Source organism: Chiloscyllium plagiosum, unplaced genomic scaffold (genome assembly GCF_037043375.1).
Source record: "Chiloscyllium plagiosum isolate Xiang-an unplaced genomic scaffold, Cpla_swu_hap1 HiC_scaffold_4, whole genome shotgun sequence".
In the NCBI taxonomy this organism is placed as follows: domain Eukaryota; kingdom Metazoa; phylum Chordata; class Chondrichthyes; order Orectolobiformes; family Hemiscylliidae; genus Chiloscyllium; species Chiloscyllium plagiosum.
Genome location: NW_028270142.1, coordinates 68,408,081 through 68,420,374, shown reverse-complemented (window position 1 = coordinate 68,420,374; position 12,294 = coordinate 68,408,081). Strand labels below are relative to the sequence as shown.

The following is a 12,294-nucleotide window of genomic DNA, read 5'->3' as shown; positions in this document are numbered from 1 at the left end:
TGATTTAATATACTACAGGAATGCAGACAGCTAACCAAACAGCTGTTCACATATGATGAATAAACTCAGTGATCTGTTGATAGCCAACTTCCTAAATAAATATTTTTTAGAAACTAATGATTTATCTGGGAGTAAATTACAGGACAGTTGCCAAAATGGGGAGCTCCATATTATCATCAATCAAATAACAGAAGTCTGAGCAGTAGAGGATCATGGGCTGAATCATAATTTCTGGGCTATTACTTAATCTTGTTTCCCAGAAGGAATCTCCTCTTCCCGTTTTTGTTTTGGAAAATATGTCTGCTCCTTCATCTGAGTTGCGCGTTTGAACTCTGTTTTATTTGTCACACAGTAGGAATATACCTGAAGCACAGGCGCTACATCTTCTGAAATTCCAAATAAAGCAATAAACAATGACAAATGAATAGCTGAACCAGACTTTCTGGTTAGTGTCATCAGCATCATTTGTTAAAAAATAACTCCCTACATTTGTTACCATTAATCCAAACTCGAGTCTCAGTATCCCCTCCCTTGTCTCATATCCCCAAGTCTCACTTTGTTCCTACTGCATTTTGCTTTTTACTATATTTTTGTCTAATTTTCTCACATTAGGCAATTTGATGTGAAATAAATGTTTATTCATTAAAAGAAATTTCAAGGAAACTATTATAATTTGAAATATAGCCACAGACTGACAATTAAAAGGAAAGACTCTTCCATTGAAACATTTGACTGATAGAGGCTAGAAAGGGACTATTCACAGCAAGATGCAGTTCTTTGATAGAACCAGCCAAATAAATCTTCTTCCCTATACTTCTCTCTCTAAAATCCCCCTTGAATTTCATCCAATTCCCTTCAGAATATTATTACTGTTTGAATCTGTTTCCAACAACCTTTCACTTTGTCCATTCCAAATCATAGCAATTTACTACGTAAAACTATTTCCTTGCGTCATTTTCTAATCTTCTGTAAATTACCTTATATTGTCTGGTTATTGGTGCTTTTTTCAATGAAAACAGTGTATCTTTAATACTTGATAAAATTATTCATGTTTTCAAATACCACTAGAAAATCTCCTCTTAACCTTCCTTGCTATAAGGAAGATAGTCCCAACATCTCCAGTCTTTCTATATAGCTGAAACCCCTCTTTCCTGGTATCGTTCTAATAAATCTCTTTGTACTCTCTCCAAGGCCTTGACATTCCTCCTAAAATTTGGTGCCAGAAGTGAACACAGAATTTAATAAAATCCAGCTGAGGCCTAACCAGTGGTTTATAATTGTCGAGCATAGCTTAGCTACTTTTGCACACTATGTTTTTTGAATAATAAAGCCAAGAAATCCATACTTAATTTTAACAGCCTCTTTACCTTGGTCTGTTGCTGTGAAAGAACTCAGTCCCTGCACCTTCTTCTCTTCTGTTTTTTTCTACCACCAGGTAATCCTTTCCATTTTTATATAGTCCATCATATGTTTGACCAATTCATCACTCTTGAAGTCTAAATGTCTTTTAAAGTTTATTATTGTTCTCATCATGTCTTTTTACAAAGATTTCTGAATTCTTTGAAATTATTCCCTACATACTCAAGTTCAAATTATTAATACATATCAAAATACTGTGGTCCTATTAGTGACCTTTAGTGTGTTTAGAACTGCATAGCACCCTTCAGTCAGAGAAACATTATTCATTGCTACCTTTGACTTTTATCTTTATCCTATGCTGCCACTGTCCTTTTTATTCTATGGACTACAAGATTGTTACAATTTTTTTGTGTGGAATTCCTTCACAAGTACAGATATGTAACATCAACAACTCATCAACTCAATCCATTATTTTATCAAGGAACACATGGTAGTTAGTCAAACATAATTGTCTGTAACAAATTCCTTTTTCACTCTCCTGTGTGGCCAAACTTCTTGAAATGCAAATTATTTTTGTCTCAGATTATTACCTTAAAGTTTCTCACCACTTGTTCAGCTTCAAGTTAGCTGCTTTGTCCTTCATCCTTTCAGTGGAATGGGTGTAACATTGGCAAACATCCAGCTCACCATCACCACCCCCTATTCAACAAGGTAATGAAAACATCTCCCGATCCATCACAACTTTAACCCACATTTCCTTGGGTACCTCGGATACATTCCATCCAGACTGAATAAATTTTCTCTTTTGAGGACTCTTGACTTTTTTAAAGTGACTCCACTCTCTCCTCTTCTATTCTCTTCAGTATTCCTACTGTTCCCTTCTTTGTTGCTATATTGCAAGGATTATTTTTCTTTATTGAAGACAGATGCAAAGTACTCTTTTAGTCCCTCAACTGCTGCCTCCACAAAGACATTTCCTTTTTAGCTCCTATTCAGGCTCAGCCATTCATTTATTTCCTACTCTTATTATTTATCAAAAGAATTATTAATATATCTTCTTTTCCTGGTTTATAATTATTCTGTATACACTGTGAATTTATCTAACATGTTTCACATATCCAATAAATTACTTTTTTAAATGTCAGTGCTGTTTCAGCCAACTGATATATGAGAATATCCAGGAGCTTTTTACTGTTGAGGGGACAATGGCATAATGGTAATGATATTAGTCACTATTTCATGTGAATCCACTGGGGTTATGGATTTAAGTCCTACCACAGCAGATGCTGGTTTTTCAATTTTGAAATGAAAATCTGGAATATAGTCTCAGTAATGGTGACCATGACAACAATCATTGAATGTCATAAAAGTCAATCTGGTTCATTAAGGAAGAAACTGTGTTATCCCTGCCTGTGTGGCCTTCATGTGACTCCAGAACCACAGTGATGTGGTTAATTCTTAACTGCTCTCTGAAGTCTCTAGCAATCCATTGAGTTCAAAGCAATTAGAATCGAACAGAAATGCTGGGATTCCCAATGATGCCCTCATTCCATGAAAGAATAAAAGATTAAAACTCAGTTTCTTAGATTCCAAATGTCTTCACTAGATGTTTTTACAGAGTGTAGTTATACACACCTGGGCACATGTTTAACACACACACACACACACACACACACGTATATTTGTGTGGAATTAAATGCTTAAATATATGTAAATGTTTTAAAAAATTATAAATATATCTCCAGATCAGAAAGGTTATCCTCCTTAAGGGAGGGGAGAATCGTATGGTGTGATAAAACATACATGATTGAGGCAGCTAACAATATTTAGGAAACAATATTTGTTTTGAAAGATGTGCACAGTTACTTAATTTTTATGGATTATGGAACATAGAACAGTACAGAAGGGAATCAGCCTTTGGTCTATCACGTCTATGCTAACCATATGCCATTCTAAACTGATCCCATCTACCTGCACAATATCAGAATCCCTTTATTTCCTGCATTTTTGTGTATCTATCTCAATGCCTCTTAAACATTGCTATTATTTCTGCTTAGAGTCATAGAGATGTACAGCATGGAATTAGACCCTTCGGTCCAATCCGTCCATGCCGACCAGATATCCCAACCCAATCTAGTCCCACCTGCCAGCACCCGGCCCATATCCCTCCAAACCCTTCCTATTCATAGACCCATCCAAATGCCTCTTAAATGTTGCAATTGTACCAGCCTGCACCACATCCTCTGGCAGCCCATTTCATACACGTACCACCCTGTGCGTGAAAAAGTTGCCCCTTAGGTCTCTTTCATATCTTTCCCCCTCTCACCCTAAACCTATGCCCTCTAGTTCTGGACTCCCCAACCCCAGGGAAAATTTTGTAAACCTCTATAAGGTCACCCCTCAGCCTCCAACGCTGCAGGGAAAACAGCCCCAGCCTGTTCAGCCTCTCCTTGTAGCTCAGATCCTCCAACCCTGGCAACATCCTTCTAAATCTTTTTTTAACTCTTTCAAGTTTCACAACATCTTTCCGATAGGAAGGAGACCAGAATTGCATGCAATATTCCAACAGTGGCCTAACCAATGTCCTGTACAGCCGCAACATGACCTCCCAACTCCTGTACTCAATACTCTGACCAATAAAGGAAAGCATACCAAATGCCTTCTTCACTATCCTATCTACCTTAGACTCCACTTTCAAGGAGCTATGAACCTGCACTCCAAGCAATACTCCCTAGGACCTTACCATTAAGTGTATAAGTCCTGCTAAGATTTGCTTTCCCAAAATGCAGCACCTCACATTTATCTGAATTAAACTCCATCTGCCACTTCTCAGCCCATTGGCCCATCTGGTCAAGATCCTGTTGTAATTGGAGGTAATCCTCTTCGCTGTCCACTACACCTCCAATTTTGGTGTCATCTGCAAACTTACTAACTGTACCTCTTATGCTCACATCCAAATCATTTATGTAAATGACAAAAAGTAGAGGACCCAGCACCGATCCTTGTGGCACTTCACTGATCACAGACCTCCAGTCTGAAAAACAACCCTCCACCACCTCCCTCTGTCTTCTACCTTTGAGCCAGTTCTGTATCCAAATGGCTAGTTCTCCCTGTATTCCATGAGATCTGACCTTGCTAATCAGTCTCCCATGGGGAACCTTGTCGAATGCCTTACTGAAGTCCATATAGATCACATCTACTGCTCTGCCCTCATCAATCTTCTTTGTTACTTCATCAAAAAACTCAATCAAGTTTGTGAGACATGATTTCCCACGCACAAAGCCATGTTGACTATCCTGAATCAGTCCTTGCCTTTCCAAATACATGTACAACCTGTCCCTCAGGATTCACTCCAACAACTTGCCCACCACCGAGGTCAGGCTCACTGGTCTATAGTTCCCTGGCTTGTCCTTACCACCCTTCTTAAACAGTGGCACCACGTTTGTCAACCTCCAGTCTTCCGGCACTTCACCTGTGACTATCGATGATACAAATATCTCAGCAAGAGGCCCAGCAATCACTTCTCTAGCTTCCCACAGAGTTCTTGGGTACACCTGATCAGGTCCTGGGGATTTATCCACCTTTAACCGTTTCAAGACATCCAGCACTTCCTCCTCTGTAATCTGGACATTTGTGCAAGATGTCACCATTTATTTCCCTACAGTCTATATCTTCCATATCCTTTTCCACAGTAAATACTGATGCAAAATATTCATGTAGTAACTCCCCCATTTTCTGTGGCTCCACACAAAGGCCGCCTTGCTGATCTTTGAGGGGCCCTATTCTCTCCCTAGTTACCCTTTTGTCCTTAATATATTTGTAAAAACCCTTTGGATTCTCCTTAATTCTATTTGCCAAAGCTATCTCATGTCCCTGTTTTGCCCTCCTGATTTCCCTCTTAAGTATACTCCAACTACCTTTATACTCTTCTAAGGATTCACTCGATCTACCCTGTCTATACCTGACATATGATTCCTTCTTTTTCTTAACCAAACCCTCAATTTCTTTAGTCATCCAGCCTTCCCTATACCTACCAGCCTTCCCTTTCACCCTGACAGGAATATACTTTCTCTGGATTCTTGCTACCTCATTTCTGAAGGCTTCCCATTTTCCAGCCGTCCCTTTACCTGCAAACATCTGCCTCCAATCAGCTTTTGAAAGTTCTTGCCTAATACCGTCAAAATTGGCCTTTCTCCAATTTAGAACTTCAACTTTTAGATCTGGTCTATCCTTTTCCATCACTATTTTAAAACGAATAGAATTATGGTCGCTGGCCCCAAAGTGCTCCCCCACTGACACCTCAGTCACCTGCCCTGCCTTATTTCCCAAGAGTCGGTCAAGTTTTGCACCTTCTCTAGTAGGTACATCCACATACTGAATCAGAAAATTGTCTTGTACACACTTAAGAAATTCCTCTCCATCTAAACCTTTAACACTATGGCAGTCCCAGTCGATGTTTGGAAAGTTAAAATCCCCTACCATAACCACTATATTATTCTTACAGATAGCTGAGATCTCCTTACAAGTTTGTTTCTCAATTTCCCTCTGACTATTGGGGGGTTTATAATACAATCCCAATAAGGTGATCATCCCTTTCTTATTTCTCAGTTCCACCCAAATAACTTCCCTCGATGTATTTCCGGGAATATCCTCCGTTAGCTCAGCTGTAATGCTATCCCTTATCAAAAATGCCACTCCCCCTCCTCTTTTGCCTCCCTTTCTGTCCTTCCTGTAGCATTTGTATCCTGGAACATTCAGCTGCCAGTCCTGCCCATCCCTGAGCCATGTTTCCGTAATTGCTATGATATCCCAGTCCCATGTTCCGAACCATACCCTGAGTTCATCTGCCTTCGCTGTTAGGTCCCTTGCATTGAAATAAATGCAGTTTAATTTATTAGTCCTACGTTGTCCCTGCCTGCCTTGACTGTTTGACTCACGTCTGTTCTCAGCTGTACCCGTCTCAGATCGATCTCTTTCCTCACTATCTCCCTGGGTCCCACCCCCCCCCACCTTACTAGTTTAAATCCTCTCAAGCAGTTCTAGCAAATTTCCCTGCCAGTACATTAGTCCCCTTCCAATTTAGATGCAATCCGTCCTTCTTGTACAGGTCACTTCTACCCCAAAAGAGATTCCAATGATCCAAAAATGTGAATCCTTCCCCCATACACCAGCTCCTCAGCCATGCATTCATCTGCTCTATCCTCCTATTCCTGCCCTCACTAGCTTGTAGCACTGGGAGTAATCCAGATATTACTACCCTTGAGGAACTCCTTTTTAAATTTCTACCTAACTCTCTGTAATCTCCCTTCAGAGTCTCAAATCTTTTCCCTTCCAATGTCGTTGGTTCCAATGTGGACAATGACCTCCTGCTGGCCCCTCTCCCCTGTGAGAACATTCTGCACCCTCTCTGAGACATCCTTGATCCTGGCACCAGGGAAACAACACACCATTCCCCTTTTTCGCTGCTCGCCACAGAAACGTCTGTCTGTACCTCAGACTACAGAATCCCCTAACACAATTGATCTCTTGGAAGCAGACGTATCTCTCGTTGCATTAGAGCCAGTCTCAATACCAGAAACTTGGCTGTTTGTGCTACGTTCCCCTGAGAATCCATCACCCCCTACATTTTCCAAAACAGCATATCTGTTTGAAATGGGTATATCCACAAAAGACTCCTGCTCTAGTTGCCTACCTCTCTTACCCTTCCTGGAGTTAACCCATCTATGTGACTGTATCTGAGACTTTCCCCCCTTCCTCTAATTGCCATCCATCACATACTGTAGCTGTTGCAAATTCCTCATCATTTCTATTTGTCTCTCCAACCAATCCACTTGATCTGATAAGATTCGCATCCAACAGCATTTATGGCAGATATAATCCGCAGTCACCCTTAAATTCTCTTTAAACTCCCACAACTGACAAGAAGTACATATCACTGTAAAGGCTATTTTTGCTCCTTCACAATCTACAGACCCAGAAAATAACACTGTCTTATTCCTCTACAAACACTGCCCCAGGTTAAATTAATAGCTATGGCTTATATTTTAAGTTTAATCAAGAGACTTATCTCCAAAAAGATATAATCAAGAAAGAATCCACTGTACCCACTACTGCAGCCTTTCTCTTGGACAGACTTAAAACAACAATTAACTTATCTGATTCTGTGCTGTGAACTTCGTCCAACAGTTCCTCCAAGATTAGTTGTGAATTTCACTGTTTGTTATTTTTCCAGATGCACTTCGATGTCCAGCGATACACAAATTCAAACAGCAAAGGCAGTAACTGTGCAGCTTTTTTTCTCTCTCTCTCTCCTGCACTGGCCTCACCATGTGTTTCCTTTGTCTGTTCTTCTCCCTTTTAAAATGCTGTTGTTTTGACTTTTTTTTCCAAAGTTCCAAAACAATGCAACAGCATATAAAACAGCAATTGCTGGTCCTGGAATTCGAGGAAATCACCTCCAACACCTAAAACTGCTACCACCTTCCCTGGCAGTGTGTTTCAGGTATCAGATACTTGCTGTGTAAATGACATGTCTTGCTATCTCTTTTAAATTTTTCCCCTTTCACTACAAACTATACCCCATAGTACAAGTATTTGACATATCCACCCTGGGAAAATGACCCTATCCATGCCTCTCAATTTTATGTATTCCACCAGGTCACCCCTCAGCTTCCTTGCTTTCCATTGCTGCTTTGGAAAACTGAATTAATTATGATTTTGTGTATGAAGAACACTTTGTACATGCAATGAGCACACACACCAAATGAAATTGAATTGTACAGGGAGACAGCAATGGTTTTCCTGTGATATTGCAAAACAGTAATTAAATACAGACTTTATAAAATTTCCAGTGGGCTACTCCTAATCTGTTGCTGGAGCGGTCACATTGTCTCAGAATCAGATGCACACTTTTACCTCCACACCCACCTAAAATTCAAATCCAATACATTGTCCTTACCAACAGTGGACTAATGACGAAATAGATTTGTTTCTGCACCCAAACATACGAACAAAGTAAAAATTCTTATCGGCCTATTTTGTCTTCTAAACAGCCAGTGGTTCAAGTAAAATAGAAATCAAAAGTTCTGACTTTATTCTGTTTTGATATTTTTACATAAAAACAGCCACAGTTACCTGCAAAGTATTCAACTGTGACTCCCATAAGTACTCATTACTGTCAGTTCAATTATGATACTATGATTCTCAATGACCAAATTTACAAACAGCACATGCTGGAAGATAGGAATAGTCTGTCTTACTGTTGATCATTGAAATAATCTTATTTGACATGAGAACGCCAACTACAAAATTCAACTCAATTCATTTATGCAACAGGAATTAGGCCATCTTTAGTTGAACACTTTACTTACAGGACAACTGCAAAGAGTGACACTGCCACAGGCTGGAAAATGTAATCTACAATTGGTGCAGTCTCTGAATCCAGCTAATGGAGGTTTAGTAATTCAATTAGAATAATCTCCAGGATATTCCTTTTTGCAGGAGAGGCTAGAACTCGGGGACCTGGTTTTAAAATATGGGGTATCTCACTTCTATCAGAGGGTCTTGAGTCTTTAGAATTCTCTTACCAGCGAGGAGGTGGAGGCGCGCCATTGAATATTTTTAAGGGAGACAGAGATTCAATATGAACAAGAGAATCAGTGGTTACTGGAGACAGGAATATGGTGCTCAGGGCATAGGGTGATTGTTAGCTCAGTGTTGGGAAGCAGAGTGAATCCAATAGGTGGGTTCAATTGCTGCCCAGGTTGAGGTTACAACATCTCCCCTTGCCTGAGGCATGGTTGCCCTCAGGTTAAGTGATCACCAGTTATTTCTCTCTCTCTCTGTTGAGAGAGTAGCCTTATGTTCAGGTAGGGCAAGGGAGACTTTACCTCTACCTTTACCTTTGATCTTACTGAATGGCAGAACAGTCCGTAGGGGTTGAATAGCATTATCCTGCTCCTAATTCTGCCAGAAAGTACAATCCTATCTCAATGTGTCGACCTAAATCAGTGGCTACTAGTAGCCAGTAAGGCAATCAGTGGAATTTGTTTGGACATTTGGTGAATAATATTTCGAAAATTAAACCAAACACAAATCCGATCCCGTTTCAATGAGGGGGTGGGGTGGGGGGAGTGATTTGTTTTAAGCTTCAAACGCTATTCTAAACTACCGATCTCGCTAAATATAATTTTCCTCGGGGCAGACTTTATTTAACTATTAAAGGCAAATGTATTTCTGGGTGACTTGTAAGGAGCTTGGTGCAGAGGCTTCTCCAGTTTCCCTCCACTGCTTGTTCTGCGATTACAAGGGATAGAAATCAAATTGTTAGGTGGGTGGCGATAAATAACAAAGAAAAGGTTAAAATTACTTCGCTGCGGTGACGGTGTGTACAAGCAACTTGAAAGTTTATGAACTGAAGTTTGATTCGGTGTCGATGCTCATCCTTTGCCGGGACGGGTGGGGTTGAGGAGGTATCATTAGTTACCCTCTGAATCACCTCCTCACAGACAGTCCGCAGCAGAGGCACCGCTCGCTGTCAGAAAGGGGCCCCGGTTGCAGCAGCGTAATTTATCTTCAAATAGAAACTAAAAGACTTTTAAACCTGTATAATATTTTAGTAACTTTTTTTTGAATAGGGATAAATTGCACTGATTTAGTAACTTTTCAAAGATGCAGATTTATGCAAATAACCACAATCAGAGTCATTTATTAATCGCTCACTTTAAATTAGGTTACAACGCGGACTCCAAATAAAGCTGCTGCATCCCTCTTGTCTGTTTCCCAGCTTTTCGTAGACATTGTGAGAACTCCCTGTTACTCAAAAAAAAAATGAACAGAACTTATCGTGCAACTTGGAGGCGCCTAATAATGTATTAATGATTACTTATTTTGATACCTGATGGTCTTACATAATTATCCGATTTAAAACTACCTCTCTCCCACTTCCCCGATTAAAAACAACTGAATAAATAGACTTGGAGCATCAAATCCTGGCCGACATACAACATCAAGGGAATCCGAGGGCTTTGTTATGCAATGACGCCTAAATTTCGGAATATTTTGGGAAAGTTTTACTTATTTTTCATGTAACACACTTCTCTTAGGATAGAACGATTAACCGATAAAGTGTAGAGTAAAGAATAGGCTTCTGTTCATTTGTAAAATTGCATCCTCCTGATGGGCGAAGTCCAGACATTCCCGCATCAATGGTTACTGCAGCAATTAGTTTCTGCACATCTGTTTCACCCATTATATTGTGAAAGTTTTTTTTACCAGTGTACGGAGGATCCCTTTACTCCTCTGATCAGTGCAGTATTCCGCGAAAAGACTCCTGCGGATGAAGATTGACGCGTTCAAAAGCAGCCAGCAACCGATCCACAGGAGAAAGCAGAGGAAAACAGGTTTCCTGAGCAATTTCGCTCGAAACTGCCTAAAACCAGGAGTCCAGATAACTGCAGGCATGGCTCCAGCACCTTCAGCCTTCAGCCCCCTGAACCGAGTGGGGGAGAGCTCGGTGTCCTGACCGAGCTGCTTTCCAATAGACCCGACATCTCTCTGGGCCAGCCTTCAGATAGCCACAAGTCTCTGAACGTCCCAGTGAAGCTGCAATATTACAGTCACAAGCAATCTGAGTGGAGCGAGCCCTTCCCATACATCGCCTGCGAGATGCCACCCACACACCACATCAGTGTGACAGCCCCAAAAGACAGACAAGAGACGCAGCAAATCCTCCCACTGGCCCCGCTCACGTTTATCCCCCAAGACTTTCATTTCTCCTGGAGGTTCCCAGATTGCTTTTGCATTTAAATCACGTACTTCCGCATTTTTACTCCCCCCACCTTCCCCCAACCCCGAGTGCCAGAATCAGACTGTTAAGAGTATCATAACGTTTCCCAGTGGGACCTCACCCTGTGTTTCACTTTTTTTTTAAATTAGAGGTTGAAGAAGACAGAAAGGAAAATAAACTTGATTAAATATCATTTCAATTACCGCGATTGGATGAAATGTCTGTATAACGCTGGAGGGAAAGGATAAAGGTATATGCAGAATTACGTGGATTGTCAAGAACCTCGATATCTGAGGAATAAATTGTCATCTGAGAATCCGCGACTTGTTCAGGCTCCAGAAAGAATTCCATGTTTCGGTCAGAAAGTGGAAGGACCAGTTACACAGCAAAGCCTCATTAACACTATGCAATGACGAGCTTCTAGCCATTACAGAAGGGATACCCATAGGTTTGATTTGACATTAGGGCCAGTCTAGTTCAATTTTTGCTCCTTGATCCCTTTGCATCCCACGAATGTCATTCAGAGGTAACTTAGTAACAATGTGAAGTGATGACCAGATCACCTTTTTTTTGTGATGAATTGATAGATATTGGTCACAACACTGGGAAGAACTCTCCTACCCTCCTCACAGCAGATTTCACATCTCCCCCCTCCCAGAGCAAAGGAGGATATTGCACCTCCAACAATGCAGCCCACTTTAAGTAGTGCTTTGGAAAGTCAGAGTTTGGTTTACACACATGTCCTGGAATCAGCTTAGGACATTTCATGCTTCAGAGGTCAGAGTGCTATCAATTTTACCTCCATGCACTACCAACTCCTGCACCATTGCACTCAAGTCCAGCTCAACATTGCTTAATACCATCTTTCCATTTTATTCTGCCTGGACTATGCCTCAAATTTTTGATCTTAACAATGAATTTACTGATTCCAAAATTTAGTTGCCAAAATCCCTCCACTCCCTCCTGCAGACTTCCTTATAGATCCTGTTATGCAGATCTGCTGAACAACCAGCTGTTTTACAGCTGCAAGACTAAGCTTTTAAATCAGAGTCTTGCTTTTCATGGATAGATTGAAGTGAACTCCAGCTATATCTTGGTCTTCCATACTACATGAGTCACAGTCTAACATTACAGGGTAAATAATTTAA

At 40.6% G+C, this 12,294-nt stretch overlaps 1 protein-coding gene across 1 annotated transcript in view; it reads right to left on the bottom strand.

Annotated features, from left to right (window-relative positions):
- dipk1c (divergent protein kinase domain 1C) overlaps positions 1-11,054 on the bottom strand; it is a 39,868-nt gene extending 28,814 nt beyond the window's left edge. Inside the window, exon 1 of the mRNA XM_043688446.2 lies at positions 10,633-11,054. Within this exon, the coding sequence (XP_043544381.2) occupies positions 10,633-10,821 (189 nt within the window). The 5' untranslated portion in view covers positions 10,822-11,054. The remainder of the gene's footprint in view (positions 1-10,632) is intronic.
- Positions 11,055-12,294: the final 1,240 nt, after the last annotated feature.